General features: G+C 39.6%; 1 protein-coding gene across 2 annotated transcripts in view; it reads left to right on the top strand.

The window, feature by feature from the left end:
• The window catches only part of LOC124122159 (M-phase phosphoprotein 8-like), a 112,501-nt gene that overhangs the window by 75,840 nt on the left and 11,720 nt on the right, over positions 1-24,941 (top strand). For both annotated transcript variants that reach the window (XM_046485283.2, XM_046485284.2), the window contains exons 9-12: positions 4,032-4,118; positions 4,232-4,386; positions 7,234-7,385; positions 15,102-15,229. In XM_046485283.2, coding sequence (XP_046341239.1) covers positions 4,032-4,118; positions 4,232-4,386; positions 7,234-7,385; positions 15,102-15,229 — 522 coding nt within the window. The remainder of the gene's footprint in view (positions 1-4,031; positions 4,119-4,231; positions 4,387-7,233; positions 7,386-15,101; positions 15,230-24,941) is intronic.

Genomic DNA, 24,941 nt, shown 5'->3' with positions numbered 1-24,941 from the left:
AGAGCTCTGAAACAATGGAATATATGAGATATCCACATCAATACTGCTATACTGTGGCATTGCCATACTTTCTACTTTTGGAATTACTGGTTTTTGTTCATTTTTGAGATACGGAAATCCAATATGCTGGATGGAATGTTTCGCTCACTCCTACAGAGAATCTGGAAGCGTATTTGTAACGACAGTCCTGTAATGTTTGAGAACACTTACTTAATGACATACGCCAAGTTGGCAGGCCTTTTTAATCGCCCATAAGCTTCACAATTGCCCACTTCACACTACAGCCACGCCCCCAGGTCTTGCATGAAGCTGTGACTTGACATCGCCCTCTGCCTTTGCCTTGGAAGTGAGAGCTTCTAGACTGATTTTGAATTTTGGGCTGTCATTACAACAGGTTTACCCTTCTAGAACTTGAGGAAAACTGGTGAATCCAGACAGCGGCCATTGTTCATTGTTTTAACACTGTACAACCACTGCTCCAAACAGCCAGTGCAACAGACAATACAGAACATCACCAAGAAACCTCAGAAATCTCCCCGTCAACAATTGCAACTAATTGTAATAAAAAAGTTCTTCATCCATATATCTTATCCTTACTAAGTGAAGGATAGCTCTAACTGGACAAAAGGGATGAGGGTGAGTAGATGATAGTCTCACTTCATACACTCTCTCCTTGAACTGAATAGTTTTGGACAAGTTCACTTTCACTCCAAATGAGTGGTCTGAGTATAACACAAAACTACCTCTTGAAAACTGCTTCGTGGTGGACTAACATTTTTCTGACTCCGAGAAAATTCATGTACATGCTGAATTCAAGCACTCCCGTGAGTTGTAGCAACATGACAGGTGTCTTCCTGTGTACAACACATTCCCTAGTTCTTGACATTTCCCTGAGAGTAGACTTGAACTATCTTGAACTGGGTGCTCCTACCCACACTTCAACATGCAATATGCACACAATATTCAAATAATGTTTGAGTGAAGAGGCTTGAATCGTCTTGGTAGGAAGGCGGCATAGAGCACAACATGCCACACTGTGACTGTAACAGGAGCCTACCCTATTAACTCCCACAACTTCAGATGTGCACTCAAATGAAACTTGTATGTTCTTTAGTATTCTCAGAGAAAGTTGATGCATGATATTCAGAGATTTCCTGGGTGAGCTCTTTTGCCTGTTTGATTTGCCACCTGCAATACAAAAACATCCTTGACTGCAGGGATATTGAATTTACAAAATCTATAAGAGCAGCATGGGGACTGACAATGAAACCGGTTACTGACTCATGTGCATAATTATTTATGATTCTTGGGATCATGGAGTCGTGAAATAGTGTCTGGAATGATGTTTTGCTTTTGTAATGAAGTTCCAATGCGACATAACCAAAACAAGCCACAGAGTGCTTCATTAAACAGCTTGTTTTCACATCACACTTTGTTAATCACAGATTTTGCTACAACAATGTCTAATGGGTTTATCCTTCCATCCACTGCCAGAACAACTACCATCATTTCCTTATAGTTAATATGCATTGTATCAGCTGCTGGCCAATCGGCTCGCCATGCTGAATAGTGCCACGCCCCACTTGTAAATGCCCCAGCTGCAGCTGTGCAAGCATCCACGTGAACTGGAACTGTTTCCATTCCATCATAATACACTGATCATTAAGTAAGGCAGGATAAGCTAGCCACCATGCTAAATCTCTGTTGCAATGATTAACTTTTCCACCCCTGAATGCTTTATCAGACACATATAGAAGTACAGTAAAGTACGGTTATAACGAACTCAAAGGGACTTCTAATTTTAGTTCGTTATAACTGTAGTTCGTTATAAGCATATATACAGCATAACTACAGCAAATAGTCGGGACCAAAAAGTAAGTTCGTTATATCCGTCAGTTCGTTATAACCGTGTTCGTTATAACCGTAGTTTACTGTATGCTAAAATATAAACCAGACAATCTGGGCCTAGGGGAGGTAACCAGGTGAGGCATTGAACTTATTTTCACTTTATAAAAACACCTTAATTCTCAGTATTAGTAAGCACAGCCTTCACATAAGCATATCAGATTTCTGTGTTGAATATAATTAAGGACTGTTTTCATTTTTGGTGCATTCATCAAAGGATAACAGTCACAAATTGTATAAAATCTTGTGGTTTAGTGGAGCGATTATATATACCAAAGCTCACTTGCAGTACCTTTGCTAGACATTAGTATCCATACAGACATCATTGAGAGGAGCGGCCTGTGCTTACCATCAACAGTATGCGCATCAAGAAGATCTAAAAATTGTGGTGTGGTGACTGGAACTGCTTTGAACTGTTTGTTAAATGGATTTATTGATAATTCATAACAGGGGCCCTCCTAATGTTTCACAGTCTGATTCATGGGAGTTCCAGACACTATTTTAGACATGTTTTAAAATGTTGCAAGTTGGTGCACTGATGTGGCGAGGTAGCATGAAATCCCTTCCGAGAAAGTACTTCCCAGATAATAAGTCTTTTCTGCAGCCAATCAGAAAATAGGACAACACACCAATTTTGTAATTATTTGGGGAAATCCGATGTGAAAAAAGCATGCCATGTTATCGTGTGGCTACTTTATACATTCTGTCATTTGTGAGTGCCATTGCTTCCAAACCCAAAAGTGTACTCTGTTCTATGGCAGTTTTCTTTGGCAGAGATAGAAATTCTGAATGAGAGACAGTGTTTTAGAAAAAATGACATCTGACTGACTCAAGAACCTACGCATCCTTCATTTTGGTCATGTGGTCAAGGTTTGCTCAGTGTTCACCTGAGACATCCTTCTGTAGAGGTGTCCGCAGATGTTCACATAGAGATAGAGGCATTATATTGTTGTAAAAGATCTGATTTTTAATAAGATTAACTTCTTGTATGTAATACTATAAATCTTGTTGTTTGTCATTGTTCCAAAATGAATTATATCTTTCAATCATGGTATGTCCACAACAACTTGTCTAGATGACAGGTGATCCAGCTACAGCAACCCAACTACTATCATATCCATCGAATAGTATATAATGAAATACAACCTGTGTGCTGCTTTCACCAATATTACAGGCATATTGCAGCAGCCTGTAAATAATCCTGCCTGGACTAGACAATCTAGCCATTGATATCATGAACAACCATCCAATCAAACGGGTTATGTTGACACACCATCAATCAATTCATCGAGCCGGATCACTTCTTTCAGTCACCTCCTATGACCAGCATTCGTTGCTGGTGACCATTTCTAACCTGGAATCACAACAGAGCCAGAAATGCTTGAAAAGAATATGCTAGCTTGGATCATTATTGAAATACGAAAGCCTGAAACTGAACAGTAAACGATTGTCTTTGAAATCAAATGTTGGAAATTCAAGGATAGTATGACAAACTTCATTTTAGAAAATAACTTGCCTATTTCATTGGAAGGGTCATCTTTATCGGAAAACGTTCCCAGATTACCAATTTGCTTCTCATTATGGATGTGTAACAAAATATACTCACTGACAAAAGAAACGTGAATACTCATATTCAAGAGATATGAGATTGGTTCGATGCACAAACGAACATACTGGTGTGTTATGTGAACCGACGCTCATGAAATATCACGTGACATCATAGACCCATGACTCGAGATGCACCATTTGTCTTGTGCAGGATTAGCATGTAAAGTTTGGAAATCAGGTGCAGCATACCATGATGAGAATAAAGACACTCTGTTGTAACTCTTGACTGATTGTTAGTGTTGTCATTAAGTGGGACACATTGGAAACATCTCTTCTTGACGTACATACTTCTCCATATGTTTCTATGGTTAGCGTTTCTTTTTGCTGTGAGTATACATGGGAAATGTAACTGCTGATGTGAATGGCGTTCAAAAAGGCTTTGCTAGTTGCATCTGTCAAGAGTTGGCATTTCAGTATCATTAGGAACTATTCATGGACTATGGTCAAAGGTCACCTTAAACTTTCAAGTAGATGTGCCTCATTGCTCATGTTGATGAGGAACATGTTGCTTGTTATAGGCTCACATCTGTACAGTGGCCTTGCTCCTGGAGATGGGGGCCAAGGTGAACCTCCAACAAGCAGCTGGGGAAACAGCACTCATGAAGGTAACCAAACAGTTCAAACCTTATCTGTACAGTACCATTAAACAGCAACAGTGTCATGTTGACCTGGCAATGAATCTTTGTGCGTATTTGTACAGATTTGCTTTGTTCAATAGGCTGTGAAACGTGGTCACAAGCAGATTGTCCGCTACCTTCTGGAAAGTGGTGCTAACTTCTCCTACCAGACTTACAGTGGTTGTAGTGCTCTCACCTACGCCAAACTTCACAGACTGGGAGATGTGGAGGATATCATTGTAGATCACATAGCAAGGTGAGTTGCTGGCATGTTTCTTGGGAAGTTCCTGGGCACACCATGTTTGTCTCATCATGGTTCCATCAAAATCCAAGGCATAAACTATGCAGCGTTAGAAATTGGCACTAGTGCCATAGTCCTTGCCAAACTGCCCAATAGTTAGGTATCATAAGGACTAGTAGACATTTGCTATTTTAAAGGGGTTTGCTATATGTTAACATTATAAGGACTAGTGGACTAAAACGGTTAGTTGCTACCACTGCTATGGGGTCTGCAGTACCTAGTATACCCTAGACCAAGGTTCTGTGGAACAAGGTTGCAGGAACAGATAGAAGTCTGCCTCAGAATCTGTTTACAATCTGTCCCCTTTATTTACGATGTTGTATATAAGTTGGTCGATGTCATATCACAAATCTTTAATAAAACTCATAATCCAAATTTTTCAATTTATGTTTTATGTAAAGTGTAGGTTCAAACTTTGAAAAAGTGTCAAAATGTAAACGCCATTGATGAATGCACACTGTTCAGCCAGGCTTTTTCGGGAGGATTGATTAGATAGTCTACATTATCAGATGATAGTTAATGTTTGAAAGAAATTTTATTCTAATTCTGTTTACAAAACTATCAGACACCTTAGATACATTTGATAAGGATTAAAAGTAAATATGATTGTCCAGTTAAATTTTGTTTGATATAATAATTACTTTTCCCGCAAACATACTCCTCCTGCTTGTCGAGTGACCTCTCTCTTCTGTAAAATGAATATCTCAGGAAATGCAAAATACGGCATTTTCAATAGAGACAGGTCAGGTCAACTGATGCAAACTGAAAAGCTTCCAAATGTTGTTCAAAGAGTTGGTATGATCTTTTGAACTTAAATACACTGTTCCCTCGTTATTGCGCCCTTCAATATAGCGCTAACTCGGTTATAGCGCGCGGTAAAGCATGGCTCCCGAAATTTACGAACATTTTCCATAGACACAAGTTTTCCAATGACGCGATGTTTTGTCCCCATCTCAGAAAATATCACCTGATCACCGCGATCACGTAACACCAGAAATACCAGTCAACAAATCGCACAACTCCACGTTGTTTACAGCAACCACGGTCAGATTACCGCTATTGACACCTTGAAACGAACTTTAGTTGCAAGAGAATGGATACACATATCATAAATGCCGTACCATGACTCGCTAAAAGTCATATTTGAGGCAGTTTGACTATTAAATGTCAACATAATGTTTTCGCAATCGAAATACATATAGCGCCGGAAGTCTCTACGGTGACTGGTGAAAATCGTCAAAAAATATCCTGCATACAATCTGTACCAAAGTGCTACACTTGTGGTTCTTATAATTTCAAGTATATATGGTGGAAGTTGCAACTAATTGAAATATATTATTCCTGATAGAATAATAATTTCAGATACAATTTCTTCCAACCATTGCATCAGATTTTTTTAAAGTGGTATCACGTTTTGGTACGTTTTAACTGAATCACTGGTAGATTGGGAGGAAACGTGTGCACAACTGATTTCCGGCTTAGTTTACAAGAAAATACACACGGTAATCTTAGTCTCTGCATATAAAACAATGCCTTTGAGATCAGGAAATACATTTTAAATGGTAAATCATCATGTCTAGCCATTGATATCATGAACAACCATCCAGTCAAACGGGTTCTGTTGACACACCATCAATCAATTCATCGAGCCGGATCACTTCTTTCAGTCACCTCCTATGACCAGCATTCGTTGCTGGTGACCATTTCTAACCTGAAATCACAACAGAGCCAGAAATGCTTGAAAAGAATATGCTAGCTTGGATCATTATTGAAATACGAAAGCCTGAAACTGAACAGTAAACGATTGTCTTTGAAATCAAATGTTGGAAATTCAAGGATAGTATGACAAACTTCATTTTAGAAAATAACTTGCCTATTTCACTGGAAGGGTCATCTTTATCGGAAAACGTTCCCAGATTACCAATTTGCTTCTCATCATCATGTCTAGTGATGTTTTATATCAAATTTCATACTTTTATTGACCAAGTTTGTTATAGATCTACCTGCTTATTCACCTGAAGGGATACGATGTGGTTTTTTTTTGAAAGCGCATGTTAATACTCTATCAATTCTTTTTTTACACTATGAATCATAAATTACTTCTGAAATGTGCAACGTAGATCGTGTTAGGTAGGCAGAGCCTGTATACTGTTTTGTTGGTCATCTACCACTTACGACTCAACCTTCGTTAAACCGCTGATCATCTATAACGCTCATCAATTATTTTGACCCCAAAGGTAGCGTTGTAGCGAGGGATCACTGTACAATGTTATCTGCTAATAGTAATAGTGCATAGCCACTTCTACTGTTACTGTACTAGGCAGTGTCATTGCTTTGATTAGACAAGCTGGCTTTAGCATCTTGGTACTGACATGTGCAATGTATTTTTATCGGCTGTACCCTGATGTGTTTATATTGTTGGGTCAGCCTTTCTTGGGGACTTGTCATTTAGGTTGTGATTTCAAGGGTTGAGATGGGAGGGTCAGTCTATATCCAGTGTCAACCAATACACGATAATATTTGGTAAATGAACAGTCATACTGCTTTCAGTATTGGTTAAATAAGTAGGATGTACAGCTACATCTACAAGAAATATTCTTCAACCTTTTACCCATTCTCTAAAGCTGCTAAAAGACCAAGCTGCACAATACAAAAGATGAGTGAAAGATTCTTAAATTTTCTTAAAATTCAGTCTCTTTCTCCCCAATTGTTCGAGGTTCCTATCTTCCATCCACTATGTCTCTTGGCTGGTGTGTAGACTAGTGTTATAAGAGTTCTCATGAATGGCTTACACATTTGCAGACTGACAGCGGAGTTTGACCGACAGGTGGCCATCACCCTGAACAACACAGCCCAGATCCTAAGCGCCCTGTTCCCCCTCCAATGCTTCCCTCTAGCAGAGACCGATAAGATTGTCATCACTTTCAAGAATGAAGTGGAACCAATCACCCCAGGTTTGACCGAATTTAAGATTGAGAAGATTTATAAGAGTATGATGAATATATTATAAAGAATGTAACACATGCTACCATGACACTGAAGATCGCTTGATTCTGATTGGTCCAAATAAGATAAAATCAGGTATCTGATTCCATTAGATACCTCAAAATTAACATGCCTTTTCACACACAAACTGTGCATATGAAGACATCTATGTATTGGATAAAACATGCCCCCAAGGTTTGGTTGAAAATGTAAAACCGCTAGCGTGGGAATAGCCTAAGGTGTTACACTTTCCACCAAAACCGAGGAGGCATGTTTTATACAACTTATGGACCGTCCAAATGCAAGAAATACCAGAAAACATAAGGAAACATTGAGATACCTTATAGTGAAATAATACAGTTTGTTGCAGTATAAAAAGAATTTGATTAAAGTGTGTGAGAGAAAAATTATGTGCAGCATGGACAAGCTGGAGTCATGTCATGTAAAATTGAACAACTTCTCATCACCTGCCCCGGTAGCTCAGTTTGTGACAAAACTTAGCACCATATATGAGGTTGTATGTTCGATTCATATCATGTAATTTTCATGTGACTTTCATCAAACACAGTTGTGTTCATATCAAGAACAAGTTTATAAAAGCAAGTTTGTAAAACCTAGGTATTACAATTGAAATGTAAAACTGTAAAGTATGTTTAGAAGTGACCCATTCAAAACCTAGGCTTGGAAGATGAGCTTGTTACAAGGTTTACCGAAGGATGTCAGGAACCTAATGCAATATAAATAAGGATAAGATATATGGATGAACAACTTCTCAATTACTATTAGGAGAGATGTTTCGGTGTAGATTCTAACACCACTATCAAGCAAGTGATATACACTTACTTACTTACTAACTTTGGAGATTTAACGTGCGCTTTCCGACTGATGCGTATTTCGCACACGGGCCTGGCCAGACCATTTAATGTGTTTCCGAAAGGGGCGAAGGTGGTCTGTGCAACCCAAGAGGGGGGTTTTAGGGGTTGCTTATATAGAATTTGGGAATTTTGAGATTTGGAATAGATGCCGATGGGATTGGGGAGGAGAACTAAGGGAGCTGGGTATGGTGGATGTTTGTTTGTTTATGTGATTTTGATTTGGTAGGTTATTGTGTTTTTAGATGCGTTTTATTAGTTCCGTTTTTATTAAGAATACGCCTAAGGCCTTGAAGTTTTCTAGTTTATTTTGTGGGTTTAGTATTGCTTCTAGAGTTAGAGCCTTGTTTAGATTGAGGGTGGTTTGTAATGCGGTTCGATGTGTTAGGTAGTGTGTGCAGTGGATGAGTGCGTGTTCTGGGGTTTCTGGTTGTTTGCAGTGTGGGCAGTTACCTGTAGTGTGTTTTTTAATTTTTTTTAGGTGGTTATTTAGGTTGGTGTGTCCTGTTTGGAGTTTAGTGATTACTCTGTCGATTTTTTTGGATGGATGGAGAATTTTTGGTTTGGTTAGTGGTTTGCTGAGCACTTTTTTGATTTGGCTATTTGAGTTTAGATATAGGTTATGCCATTTTTTTGTGATTTTTTTCTTGTTTACACTTTTAATTTCTGATTTTGAGATGGGTAAGTTTAAGCTTATTTCTATGATTTTGAGGGATAGTTTAGCTGCTTTATCGGTGTTTTCATTACCGTATATTCCTACGTGGGCGGGTATCCACAAGAAGGTTATTTGTTTGCCTGCCTTAGTTAGGTCGTTGGAGCTTTTAAGTATTTGATTTATTAATTTAGGTCTGTTTTTGGTATTTTTGTTTTGGAGGGCTTGCAGTCCACTTAGGGAGTCGGTAAGTATTAGGATTTTTTTGTGTTTTTTGGATTCTTGATTATGGAGGGCTGAGGCCATGCCCATTAGTTCTGCCGTGAATATTGATTGGTTGTTTGGGAGTCGGAAGGATTGTGTGGTTTTAGTTGGTTGTGTGGTATGGACTCCGAAACCTGTGTGTTTGGGGGTCGGATCTGAGGATCCGTCCGTGTAAATGTGACACCAATTTGGCCAATTTTCTTGTATGTATGCTAGTGTGGTAGTTTTAGCTATGTTTGGGTCGGTTTGTTTATTTATTTGGCTAGCTAGTGTTGTGTCTATTTTGGGTATTTTAAGTTTAGGGGTGAAGATATTTGATTGTTTGCAGTTTTGTTTAAGATTTTTAATTTGGTGTTCATTGAGGTAGTTTGTTATTCTTTGGGATATTGGGGTAAGTAATGGGTGTTTACGAGCTAGAGCTTGGTTTTTGGGGCTGATGTTTTGGTTTATTAAGTTTTGGATGAGAGGGTTTGATTGGGACGCGGCCCAGAAATTTAAGCTTAGCTGTTCCCTGCGTAGACTTAGTGGCATTTCTCCTGTTAAGGCCTGAAGTGAGGTGTAGGAGGTGCCATGTTGGGTGCGTGTAATTAGTTTGAGAGCCTGATATTGTATTGAGTCAAGTTTTTTAGATAGAGAGTTGTTTAGGGTGTTGTATATGGCGCAGCCGTAGTCTAGTTTTGATCTAATTAGTGATATGTAGAGAGAGAGGAGGGTATCTTTGGATGCTCCCCAGTTAGAGCCAGTTAGGCATCTAAGGGTGTTTAGGTCTTTACTGCATTTAGTTGATAGGTTTTGGATGTGAGCACCCCAGGTGAGATGTTCATCGAAAATAAGTCCTAGGAATTTGGTTTGTTTTTGAAATTTGATTGTTTGGTTGTTTAGCTGGAGGATTTGGGAGGCGGGTTTCATGTTTTTATGTTTGAATACTATTCCTGTTGTTTTTTCTGAGTTAAGGGAGAAGCCCCATTTGTCAGCCCATTGTTGTATTTTATTAAGAGATTTTGGGAGTAAATTTTGGACCATTTTCATGCTTTTAGTGTGGATCCATAGGGCTCCATCATCCGCGAATTTTGATGTTTTTACTTTAGGGGGTAGGCCCTCGAATAGATCGTTTATCATTATATTGAAGAGGGTGGGGCTGAGGATACTGCCCTGGGGAGTGCCATTTTCTAGGGGACATTGGTCCGATAGAGTTTGGTCTATACCCACGGTTATTTTATGATTGTTTAGGAAGTCCTGGATGTAGTTTATTATCTGACCTTTGAGTCCTATTTTTTAAAGTTTTTGTATTAGCCCGTCGTGCCAAACCATGTCGAAAGCTTTAGAGAAGTCTAAGAAGATGCCTGTGGTATATTGCTTATTTAGTTGTCCTGTCTTAATATCTTGCTCTCGTCGGGCGAGGTTATCTAGGGTTGAGTGGCCGTGAGTGAAACCGCTTTGATCTGGGTTTATGATGTTATTTGGGGTTAGGTAATGTTGTAATCTATTTTTAGCCATTGATTCCATTACTTTACATAAGTTTGAAGTTGGAAATTGGTCTATATGAGTTAGCTTGATTAGCTGGTTTATTAGGTTTAGGGATTGGTATGACTAGGGCCTGTTTCCAGGGAGTAGGAACCTGTCTGTTTAGGTAGATGAGATTGTATAGTTTGAGTACTGCCTGGAGTAGTTTTAGGGGGAGTTTTTTAATTATTTGGTAAGAGTTAGGTCTAATCCTGGGGCTGTGCCCTTTTTCTTGTTTTGTATTACGTAGAGGAGCTCCTCCATTCTGTGCAATTGTGGACAGGCTTATATTGGAGAAACATCTAGGCCCCTCAAAGCCCGAATTTAAGAAATCAATGCTCAGTCTCCAAAGATGACTCCAAGTCAGCTCTTTCAGACCATATCAGTGACAACCCAAGCCACAGTATCCAGTGGTACTAAGTCAAAGCCCTAAGAACCAACCTCAAAAACTTCAAAATCAGGAAACTATGAGAAGCCATCAACATCAAAAGACTCCAGCCGTCAATCAACCGTGACCAAGGCTATTACCGTGACCCGGCGTACCAGCAACTCATCAAAGACCCAAGTCATAATCCTTTTGTTTAAAATACTGGCTTCACCCTTTTGTTGATATTAACGGTTTCATCAGTCTATATGTTTTCCCTTGTGTGTACATAACAGGCTTCTCCACTCCAGTGTAACTACATCTTAATCTACTCTACTGTATAAACACTGCCTCCTACCTGTACTTAAACTTGTCAACCATACTCTGTATATCTCTAAAGCTTTCGATATGGTATGGCACCACGGGCTAATACAAAAACTAAAAAAAATAGGACTAAAAGGCCAAATAATAAACTTCATCCAAGATTTCCTAAACAATCGCAAAATTACCGTGGGTATAGACCATACGCTATCGGACCAGGGTCCCCTAGAAAATGGCACTCCCCAGGGCAGCATTCTCAGCCCAACCTTCTTCAATATAATGATAAATGATCTATTCGAGGGCTTATCCCCTAAACTAAACACTTCAAAATTCGCGGATGATGGAGCCCTATGGATCCGCACTAAAAGCATTAAAATGGCAGAAAACTTAATCCAAAAATCTCTAAATAAAATACAACAATGGGCTGACAAATGGGGCTTCTCCCTTAACTCAGATAAAACAACAGGAGTAGTATTCAAACATAAAAACATGAAACCTGCCTACCCAATCCTCCAGCTAAACAACCAAACAATCAAATTCCAAAAACAAACCAAATTCTTAGGACTTATTTTCGATCAACACCTCACCTGGGAGGCTCACGTCCAAAACCTAAAAACTAGATGCAGCAAAGACCTTAACACATTAAGATGTCTCACCGGCTTCAACTGGGGAGCCTCCAAAGATACCCTCCTCTCACTATATACAACACTAATTAGATCAAAACTAGACTACGGCTGCGCCATATACAATACCCTAAACAACTCTCTATCTAAAAAACTTGACTCAATACAATACCAAGCCCTTAAACTAATTACACGCACCCAACATGGCACCTCCTACACCTCACTTCAGGCCCTTACAGGAGAAATGCCACTAAATCTACGCAGGGAACATCTAAGCCTTAATTTCTGGGCCGCGTCCCAAACAAACCCTCTCATCCAAAACCTAATTAACCAAAACATTAGCCCAAGAAACCAAGCTCTAGCTCGCAAACACCCCTTACTCACCCCAATATCCCAAAGAATAACTAACTACCTCAATGAACACCAAACTCAAAATCTTAAACAAAACTGCAAAAAATCAAATATCTTCACCCCTAAACTCAAAATACCCCAAATAGACACAACGCTAACTAACCAAATAAATAAACAAACCGACCCAAACATAGCTAAAACCACCACACTTTCATACATACACGAAAATTGGCCAAATTGGTGTCACATATACACTGACGGATCTTCAGACCCGATCTCCAACCACACAGGTTTCGGAGTCCATACCACACAACCAGTTATATCCACACAATCTTACCGACTCCCTAACAACCAATCTATATTCACGGCCGAACTTATGGGCATGGCCTCAGCCCTGCATAACCAACAATCAAAAAACAACAAAAAAATCCTAATTCTCACTGACTCGCTTAGTGGGCTACAAGCCCTCCAAAACAAAAATACCAAAAAACGACCTAAATTAATAAACCAAATACTTAAAAGCTCCAACGACCTAACAAAAGCAGGCAAACAAATAACCTTCTTGTGGATCCCCGCCCACGTAGGAATTTACGGCAACGAAAGCGCCGATAAAGCAGCTAAATTATCTCTCAAAATACCAGAAATAAGCCTAAACCTACCCATCTCAAAATCAGAAATTAAAAGTGTAAACAAACAAAAAATGACCAAAAAATGGCATAATCAATATCAAAACTCAAATAGCCAAATCCAAAAAGTGCTCAGAAAACCACTAGCCAAACCTAAAATCCTACACCCCTCTAAAAAAATTGACAGATTAATTACAAAACTCCAAACAGGACACACGAACCTAAATAACCACCTAAAACAACTTAAACGACACACCACAGGCAACTGCCCCCACTGCAAACAACCCGAAACCACAGAACACGCACTCATCCACTGCACCCACTACCAAACACACAGAACCACACTACAAACCAACCTCAATCTAAATAAGGTTCCTACTCTAGATGAAATACTAAACCCTCAAAATAAACTAGAAAACTTCAAGGCCCTAGGCGTATTCCTAATCAAAACAGGCCTAATCAAGCGCATCTAAAAACTAATTAATCTACCAATCCAAAATCCAATAAACATACATACACCCACCTCCCCCAGCTCCCTTAGTTCCCTCCTCCACCCACCTCGGCATTTATTCCAAATTTTAAAATTTCAAAAAATCGATATAAGCAACCCCTAAAAGCCCCCTCTTGTGTTGCACACACCACTTTCACCCTCCTCGGAATACACTAAATGGTCTGGCCAGGCCCGTGTGCGAAATACGCTGCAGTCGGAAAGCGCACGTTAAATCTTCTATATCAGTCAGTCAGACTCTGTATATCACTTGCTTGATAGTGGTGTTAGAATCTACACCGAAACATCTCTCCTAATTGTAATAAAGAAGTTGTTCAGCCATACATCTTATCCTTACTTAGTACTCCAACTTCTTAATGCCTCTCAAAGAAGCTTAAATGCAACATAGGGTAATACGGTGATAGGTTTATTAGTACCAACAACCAACACATCCATGAATATCACAATAATTCCTACCCTACTTCTATTACATCATAGCCATAAAATCCTGTTTAGGCTGTAGAAAACACTCTTAGAGTTTTTATACGTCTTCTTCACTGCCAGCACATCTTGCAGGGAAAACCCTATCCTCCACAGGACATGTACCATGACAGTTTCATGTACCATGACATGTTTGTCAGATACAGTATCATGACAGTACCATGTATCATGACATGTTTGTCATGTATAGTATCATGACATGTTTGTCAGACACAGAATCATGACAGTACCATGACATGTTTGTCAGAAACAGTATCATCCCAGTACCATGTATCATGACATGTTTGTCAAGTATAGTATCATGACATGTTTGTCAGATACAGTATCATGACAGTACCATGACATGTTTGTCAAGTATAGTATCATGACATGTTTGTCAGATACAGTATCATAACAGTACCATGTATCATGATGTTTGTCAGACACAGAATCATGACAGTACCATGACATGTTTGTCAGATACAGTATCATCCCAGTGCCATGTATCATGACATGTTTGTCAAGTATAGCATCATGACATGTTTGACAGATACAGTATCATGACAGTACCATGACATGTTTGTCACATACTGTATCATCTACCATGACATGTTTGTCAAATACAGTATCATCCCAATACAATGTATCATGACATGTTTGTCAAGTATAGTATCATGACAGTACCATGTATCGTGACATGTTTGTCAAATACAGTATCATGACAGTGCCATGACATGTTTGTCACATACAATATCATCTTCCATGATATGTTTGTCAGATACAGTATCATCCCAGTACCATCTATCATGACATGTTTGTCACATACAGTACCATGATATGTTTGTCCGGTACAGTATCATGTACAATGATATGTTTGTCACATACACTACCATGATATGTTTGTCAGATACAGTATCATCCCAGTACCATCTATCATGACATGTTTGTCACATACAGTACCATGATATGTTTGTCCGGTACAGTATCATGACAGTATCATGTACCATGATATGTTCGTCAGATACAGTATCATGTACCATGATATGTTTGTCAGATACAGTATCATCCCAGTGCCATGTATCATGAGATGTTTGTAAAGTATAGTATCATGACAGTACCATGTATCATGATGTCTTGGTCAGGTGTTGGCTTCCTGCTGTTCATTGCACATGCAAGAATAACCCCCCATGAAGTGAAGTGCCGCTTCTATGGACCATGTGCAGTCAAGTCTGTGTTCCTCAATGGTGTGAAGCAGCCATCCATGACAGAGGTAAGATACGAAACACACCTGTTACCTCCAAATGGTGTCACTGTTGTCTCCCAACATAGTCCATTAAACCTATATATTTGCTGAAAATGATTTCGTATTACCTATTTAGTTTACCGCTGAACTTGGAGTTACTGTAAGACAGTGAAACTAGGTAGAAATCATCCTTAGTGCAAGGCTGTGCAGTTGTAGTGACCTATGTATAAGGTCAGTGTCACTGATTGTCATTCATAAAGTATGTGGATGTAGTACTAGTAGTTTTACCTATTAGCCAGGAAGCCTTTTAAATGTCTTACAGTATCAAGAAGTTAATCAAGTATAACATGCTTCAATTCAAAAAGACCTTATTTTGTTCACTGCTGACACATCTTCTGTAAATAAAGCCTCTGCAGTTTTCCAGCATCCCTTGCTTCCTACTCATTCATCATTTTCTCTTGTTATTGTGTTGTTGTTTATGGTTTGGGACTTTTTTTATCTTATCCTTACATAATTTATACTATATTTCCGCTTGTTTGTGGCTCTCAGTCACGGTAAATAGGAGCGTATTCACTTTTGTTTTTCCAATCCACCATTTTGAATTTGAATGGTGGCCACACTCTTTTGTTTTGTGTTGTAAATTCTTTTGTTTTGTTTTGGTAATTCATTACTCTTTATTACTTATCTCTTTGTGTGTGTTTTAAGTGTTACTTCACACTTATTTTGGCATTATTTTTGCTCCTATAAATCAATGAAGTTTAAAGGGGCACTGATCTAACGCAATTCCCCGGGACTGGTTGTTGCCTTTGTTATTGTTTTTTCCCAGTGAGTACCCGGATGTATAGCAGAAATCTAGACTAGTTCGCGACCTCTGCTGCGCTATTCGTAAGCGCATTAGTCAATGGGTAGTAATAAGGGCGTAAGGTCACATTGATTAACAAAATTAAATACAGTTTTAGAGATAATAAGGAAATGTAGGTATGTTTGTGGGTAGCATCGGTAATGGTGACGAAGTTTTGATAAGTCACTTGCTTGGTAATTTTGCGAATTTTCGACACTATTACACTATTTCGACTTGCAACACAAAGTAAATATTTCACCTGAGCATTGCTTTTTTTATAGTGTGTATATTTTTTTACTGTCAAAATGTGTAACAAATTTATTAAACGTCTAAATATTCAGTTATTTTACAAAGTGACTGAAAACCATTTCCATCTGTATTATTATGATAACGAATTCCAAACATTTTGATGTTTAATGTCATCACCAAGAGAAAATGTTACGTTGAAAAGTACATTTCTATGTTGTTTGGCTTCTCATCCTACATAATAATCTGTTGTGGTGTTTTTAGGCCCGTCGGATCGTCTTAATCAATTTTAGTCAATCTGGATGGATTTTTCAGTCAAAATGCCTGAAATATTTACACATTTTATAAATTGCCTGAGAGAATCAGATTTTACAAATTGACGGTAATATATACACGCTTACAAAGGATACTTGTGAAAACAACGTCTATCGCGCATTGAAGAATTTCCCAACCAAGATGTAGAGGACCAAGAACGAATCGGTTCAAATGAAGGAAAACAAAATGCAAATACCATAATTACAACCTACCAAATTTATGTGTATAAATTTTAGGCAGCTTCCTTCTTCGAGGAATGTATCCGTGAATATCCATGCACACAACAATATCCTACTCGTCTGCAGCTGTACAAAGAAACTTATTCGATGTCACGTGTCTCTGTAACAATCAAATATTTTAAAAGATATATATCGTTTCGTGTTCGTTTCTCAACTGATCACTTAGATTGTTTCAGGTGTTTCACATAGGTGTCAAGTCTTAAGGGTCGGCTGAGAAAGCCCACGTGACAACTATTTTCATAACGTCCACGGTTCCTAAAAAATCCATCGAGTGATAGATAACAATGAGCAATCAATCAACGTATTATCAGTTAACCCTTTGAACAAAGTATGTTGTTTTTACATCGGCACTTCACGCCATGATGTGAGTGTATTCCCTTTGTTTTAGTAAACCTAGACATGTAAACACTCACTTTTGACATATCCACTGTGCAAGATAACAGTGATTAATCAATCAACGTATTTTCTGTTAATCCTTTGATGGCTAGGAACGATCCGTTGATTTACAACAAAAAAAGTGAATCAACTGATCATTCATCTCTTGCTGGGATGCCACGTGCATATTACATAACACACATTTCATCTCACTTCAAACCTGGATTTAGATTGAATAATTACCCCAGACACAATAAATGCCAAATGGGAACCTTGGTCAGGAAATCTAAGTGGTGCTACCACTAATTGTACCTGTAATAAATTCATTAACTGAGCATCAAGTGAATGACGACAAATACACAAGTGTAGGGTTATACGAGAAAACGTGGATGACAACAAGAGAGTAGTAATCGTATTATCGACGCAATCGGAAATCCGAAAATGCTTTCACTGCAAGGATACTTTTTTTAGTATTAAACTATAACCATCTCGGGTATTTCCAAATGACGACATCCGATGAGCTCCGTCGTTCTTTTTGTCTGTTTGTTTAGGCTGGAGAAATTAATTAACATGCGCCCTTTGTCGAAATTTTTATAGATCACAGTTAACCAATCAGTGTTTATGCAAAAATGCGTAAAACAAATATTGCCTCCAACCTCCAAGTTTATTTAGCTATCCTTGCAGACGGTAGCCCAGTCTCTGGTCACGCTCAGTTGCGTTGCGTATCATCCGGGTACTCACGGGGGAAAAACAATAACAAAGGCAACAACCAGTCCGGGGAAATGCGTTAGATCAGTGCCCCTTTAAGTTATGAATTTCCTTCCGTTTCCCCGTGGTGTGTTTACACACGTTGTGAATCTGACTTTGCTTAAATTACAGATTTATTCCTCGTTGATTGTTTGTTACAGAAGCAGGGCAGTGTTCCTCACCCTGTGTCTTAATTGCATGGGCCACCATTCAACCTCATCACAGTGTTGCTTCTGCAGTCCCCTGCCTGAGAAGGACTTCTCTCCCTACTTGAGAGCTCCTAAAAAGTGACATACTCAGTGTGCCCACGGACACCCTTTGATGTCCGACGTCACTTCATTCCTGCCTCGGCTATTGATGATACTACCTCTGAGTCACAGTCTACCTCCCCCTCCCCTTCGACCTCTGTTTCTACTATGACACCACAGACGACATCACCTCCGTTGCTGGTCATGTCATCCCAGACGGTGACCGCTCATCAGGATAATACGGCGATCTACGTCTCTGCAACGTCTCAGGTGCTTGAACCACCCTTGGCGACTACAACCCCCCCCCCTTTCCATGGACTACCTGGATGCCTTATCATCTGGTGCAGCAACATGTTCTGCCCGCCTCTTATATTTTTATGGATCCTAACTGGATGCACGTTTGGGTGCAGTCCTTGTTTAGACAGTCCATGGCACCAGCGGTGTCTCCTGCTCAACTGGTGGCAGGGGTGCTTCCTATGACTCAAGGTTCCTGTTGTCCTGATGATATTTCCTGTCACCAACTCATCGGCGGCGCCACTAGCGCCTTCTTCATCTATCCCCATGACGGAGATCTTACCCCATCTACTTATACTAGATCATGATGTGATTCAGCCTGTCCCGGCTCTTCATAGCACAGCTCTAAGTCATCCCGGTCATGTCACTGTTCATGCAGCTGTTCACCCGTCCTGAGGATTGAGGGAGCGTTAACAGATGGTACATGTTGTTACCCTGTCTGGCACTGGGCATTAAGGAGCTAAACCAAGGACTGGTCGGCTCATGAGTCAGGCAGTTTGGCCGCCATTCCTCCATCACCGGGCCCATGCATTGCATGCTTACTTGTACATAATGCTGCACCCCTTGGATCAGACGATCAGACGCTTGTCGCTTACGTCAATGTGACAGATTCACTAACTTCAGCTGACCTCCGATGCCAAAGGGTAACAAGACACCACCCTTCAGCATCACCTCGACCTAAGAACCGGAGCGCTTATTCAGTGCTAAGATGATAGAAACGATCACATACTTCATACGGTATGATCTTTCAGACCAAAGTATTCAACATTCAGCCCTTTCTACTAGCTACAAAATCGATTTTGTGTCAAGGCCCGACTGAAGTTGACTTTTCAATTTTACAATCTTGTAGACAGTCTTATCTAAATCTGCTACCTGCTCTTCAACAGCTGCTTACACTTTGTCAGTGATCAGTGACTAGTGCTCATGGGATTGCTCACGTCAGCCCAGGATTTGAGTCACCTACACCTGGGTACTATCCAACAGTTCCTGGGGCCTTACATAAAACGTCAGGACCCTTGCCATTCAGTTGCTCTACCGCCTCACCCCAGGAGGAAGAGTCAAACATCTTAGGAGGTGTCTCCTTAACAGTTATCCCTGACGTCCCTCCTGTTTGTAAGAAGCTTCCCTACAGGGTTTGGACCAGATGACGTCAGGGCTGTGGACTGGCGCACAGTGCACTAGGCAATATCACACCGGCAGAAGAGCCTCTGCTACACTCAACTCGCTTTTTCCACTGACAACATCACGGTGGTTTTGGTGTCTATGCAGTAAGGGGACGAGACACTCTCACTCCCTCCTTCAACGGACATTCCGGTTCTTCCATCTGGTAGATCGGCTGGGCCTCTGCTTTTTGGTCTGGATTGAGGAATGTTCTTGCAGACGCTCTATCAAGGTCAGGAAGAGAAGCCCCTTCTCAAGACGTTTCTTCTCCCATGTCAGCTCCTGGGTCATCCCATCGACCTTTTCACCACTTGTAAGAACATCCAGATCTCAACTTTTGTCTCCCGGATCCCAGACCCACAAGCTTGGGAGGTGGACGTATTCAGCATCACTTCAGAGGGACTAAGAGTGTATGCTTTTCGGCCACCAGTACTTCTTGCCAAGGTGAAGTCCAGGGCAACCAAAAGCCTCACTCTGACTTTGATCGTGCCTTGGTTGCCAGCGAGGGGCTGGTTTGTGAATCTCAAAGACATGTTTTCATCACAGGCTTGGTACATCTGCAAAGAGCCTTCCTTAGGTGCAAAGGGTTATCTGGCAGCGATAGCTATAATTTGGCTCACAGATCTGCTACCAGGGGAATTTATGACGACAAGTGGCTATCCTTTGGGAGTTTCTGCAAGGAAAAACATAAGGACCCCACTACTGCATCTCCCTGATTCTTGGCGGAATTTCTTTTGTTCCTGCACAGCAAAAGACACCTCAAGGGCAGTACTATTACTACTTAAGCTGAAAAAAATACAAGAATTTGGTTCTCAGGCAATTGCTTTTGAAAATATTGTGTGGGTGGGTGGCTTTTTTTTTGTTGTTGTACAAATTAGTAAGAATCCAAATCCATATCCCTGTATATAAGGTAAGTTTTTCGTACCTAGAATTAAGGGGCTTTCAAGGGGGGTTGTCTTGTACACAATGTTGAAGAGTTTTGATGTTTTTCAAAAAAAACAAGGACATTACTGTGAGCAAATCCGTACTGAAGTACGCAAACTAATCATGTAATTACACTGTCTGGTTATAAAAAGAGTTTGTTATCTATCTTATCTAGACAAACTTATGTTTGTAAACTTTATTAATTTTATTCAAAATTTCATTCAATATTGTTTCCATTCATTTCGGCAAAATTGTATGTGAAGAAAGATAACACAACTCATTGTTATTTACAGCAACCCAAGTCATATTACCGTTATTGATGCCTTGAAATGAACTTTAGTGGATAGAGAATAGATATATGTATCATAAATGCCATACATTGACTCCCTGAAAGTAATATTTGTTGTACTTTGACTATTATATGTCAACATAAAGTTTCCGCAATCGCGGGCGCATCGACGGTGTTCAAATTGTTCCATACCAAAAAATATTTGGCAATAGCGATCACCTGTACCAAAGTGCTAGGCTTATGGTTATTAACTTATTTTAAATGTATATAGGTAAGGCTGCAACTGAAATAACATGATATTGGAATAAACTATTCCTGATAAAATAATAGTTTTAGATGCAATTCTTCTGCTCATTCTATCAATGTTTTTTAAAGTTATATTATTGGCTAATTTTTCACCGAATCACCAGTAGATTCTGAGAAAAGTTGTACAGCTGATTGCTACTCCTAGCTTAGTTTTCAAGAAAATATACACAGTAATCTTTATCTCTGCATATAAAACAATGCCAGTCAGAACAGGAAATACAATTTAATCGGTAAATCATCTTGTCTAGTGATGTTTTATCTCCAATTTCAAATTTGTATTGACCAAGTTTAATTTGTTATAATCTGTTCGTTTCCCTGAATTCGCTGAAGGGATACAATGCAATTTTTTTCAGCCGAAGACAAACCCGTTTTTATTGCAAATGTAGGGATTTTGTATGCGCTGGTGACATGCTTCATTCCGGTTCACTTTATAGACGGGGTATATATATATCAGCATTGATTTTGAAGGCTTGTACAGGGGAGTCACCTTAGGTGTGGGGTCACTTTATAGACGGCGATAAACGGTACATTACATTAAAATCGTGTATGATTTGATCCGCAAATCACATCAACTCATCATAAACTCGCCTTGAAACGAACATAAGTCATTAGAGATACACAATCTTCAGTCTGCTATTTCTGGCTTATTTTATAAGGCAAATACCCATGTAAATCTTAACCTGCATAGAGTTCACAAATACCATTGAATTTGTAAATCATCATGTCCAGTGTTGTTTTATCATAAATTTCATGGGTTTTTTTACCAAATTTTCAAACAGTAAAACAAACTCCTATTGCCGCCATAACCATAACACACGAGATGCGCAGTAAAGCATGAAAAAGGAAGTAACTGCACGCTATATTGGATCAATTGTTTTTAAGTATTGCAGCATTTCACTGTTGGGGCCGTGTGTTCGAAACGGGGAATATTTAAGGATTTTTATTTTAAAAAATTGAAAATTGAAATAAAAATGAAAGGTGTGAAACCAAGAATATTTTTTTGTTAAGCCTTACATAGTGGCCTTTAACTCAGTATTGGCAGTCCCGGAAGTTCACAGAATGACAAAGTTTCCGGAACTCCAAGCTTTGCTGCGATCCTTCAGATCTGTCAGAAGGCTAAGTTCAGAGCCCCGGAGTGGGATTTGAATGTGGCTCTAAGTTGCTGCGTGATGCCCCACTTCACTCAGCTTCATTATACAACCTCGTCAAGAAGTTGGTCTTCCTCTTGGCTCTGGCTACTGTGGCAAGGGTGAATGAGCTACATGCATTTGACATCACCCTTGTCCGATTTGAGCGCAGGGCGCACGGTGCCGTTCATCTTGGGGTGTGATGGGATTTCATAGCCAAGAATCAACTCTCAGGGCAGCCAGACCGATCCTTCACCATCCCAACTCTCTCTTCGATTGTGGTACTGAACACGAGCAGGAACTCCACCTATGCCCAGTTCGTGCACTAAAGTGTTTTCTCCAACACTCCAAGGCTCCACGTGATGCCAGGAGAGGACTATTCCTCCAGGTTTTCCACGACCTCGCAGACAAACGTTAACCGTTAACACAATCTCCTTGTGATTTTGAGCTCTCCTTCTACAGGCTTATCAGAATGATGGCTTGGATCCCCCAAGGACCAAATACCCTCATAAGATCAGAACCATCAGTGTCCACAGCAACTGCTCCATCCGATCTATCATTGAAGATTGCTTCTGGCGTTCTGACACAGTCAGCGCCAGCCACTTCCGGGGAGTCATAGCCTTAGAGGATGTGGAGGGCATCCACAGCTTTGGCCCCTTGGTTGTTGCCCAGCAGGTCACCAACTCCAAGCACCAATGACTCTTCCTGATGCTCTGAGCTGACCTTTCAGCCTTTCAACCTCTCTGATGCTTGTCACCCCTGACTAGAGGGTTTACATCCTACTGACATTAGCTCGGTACGTCAGTTTTAGACCTTGGCACATGTTTTTTTCTATTACTGTACTGTTACCTGGACATCCTGCATCCCTCGCACTCTCATTTTTTTCTGACAAAACTGGTCACACGGTTCTGGTCATCGCGAAGGATGCTTTGATGGTACCTTGGACATTTTGAAGAGGGTCCCTTGAGGATCACATCTGAAGGTATGCCCCCTACATACTGTCTGATAAGGATGCATATAGGAGTATTCCAGGATAAGTTAAAAAATGTAGTAAAATCTAAATATGTGTTACATTTTTATACTTATCCTGCATTACTTCATCTAAGTTCCCTCTCATCACAGTGCTACCTCCACAAGAAGTCTTCAGATGTTACGTTTAAAAAAGTAGCAATGTGCTCCTATGTCACCTCACCACTTCCGGGTCACATGGCAACTGTCTGAGTGTACTGCCAGACAACTGGTTGGAACAACTTCTTCTGCAGATGGACCTCTTACAGCTTTGTCTTTCTGTCAAAAAACAGCAGTAAATGCATTAAGGAATATTGCAGTAGAATTACAGTAGAACATGGATAAAAAAAGATGACCAGAGGAATCAGCTTGTTATTAACGTTGTTTGTTATATGCGTTTTCACTCAGAAACGTCAGCCATCTTGGATAAAACAAAACAATATTCACGTATTTGCAGCATTGATTTGTATTTGCTGTGATAACATTTCATAACATTCATTTAATAACATTAAATTCAAAACATTTTTAGAAACTCATTTATCAAATATGTATTTAGCATTTCACGATTTACATACGGGGAGATGTGTAGTCAATGATTTTGCTCTGGCCTCGTTTTGCTGACTGCATTCATGAAATTGCATAGGTTTAATGTTTGTTTCACAGACAAGATTAGTCCAATTACATGTACAGGACTGGAATGAAATTTCATATTTGTAACTCCTTACTGGTTTTGAATAAAATTAATGAAATGGGTAAAAACTTGAATCAAGAAATAAATGGAACACTTTTGAATACACTTAAGTATAATAATTTCATTAACTGGCAAAAAAAAAGTGCGCACTATACTCAAGAAAATACGGTACTGTTTGTCGCCTTGTGGAAAAAAAATCAAAACTCATTATGTATAATACAAGCACCTCTGGTTCTCTGGTTCAGAAATAAATAATACTGGGCGGGGTGGGGTTACTAGTCATTCTAGAAACAACAATAAGGGATCAAAGATCGGAGGAACCATTGATGGGTATATAGCAGTCCCATTATATAACACTTGGCATTTGGATTTTTATTCAGTTTGGAAAAGAAAAGAAAATGTGTAATTATAGTTAAGAATTTCCAACAGAGATCCTCAGGTCACCGTAACCTAAAAGTATGTGTATCTGATACTGACCATGAGAAGGCATCATCATCAGTATATTACCATGGGTTTTTGCCAAATACTACTAAAATAGTGAAAATAGCCCCAATGTTCACCCCTAATAATGGTAATGCTATTTTACAGGGCTTTATTATTTGCAGAAGCCTTTGGTCTACTCAACACACTGAACCAAAAGTCTCAGTTAATGGCAGGTCTGCTAATGATATTGCCCTGAAAAGTAGTGTTACCCTTTTACTAATGTCTGAATAATTTTACTCTTAACATTGTGGCTCACAGCAATAACACACCCACCAGGTTTCCTTTTGGGCTGACACAAGAAAGCAATAGTGGCACATGTAATCATGAAAGTTTAAATATGGGAGATGTAAATATGTAAAAGTTTTTGTTCTGTGTCATATGTTGTAGATGACAACTTCTGTGCATGAATTGAAACCTGTGAGCTTCTATAACATGGTAATGTGTT

Source organism: Haliotis rufescens, unplaced genomic scaffold (genome assembly GCF_023055435.1).
Source record: "Haliotis rufescens isolate VD_foot unplaced genomic scaffold, xgHalRufe1.0.p SCAF_5, whole genome shotgun sequence".
Lineage (NCBI taxonomy): Eukaryota > Metazoa > Mollusca > Gastropoda > Lepetellida > Haliotidae > Haliotis > Haliotis rufescens.
This window is presented reverse-complemented; position numbering and strand designations above follow the sequence as displayed.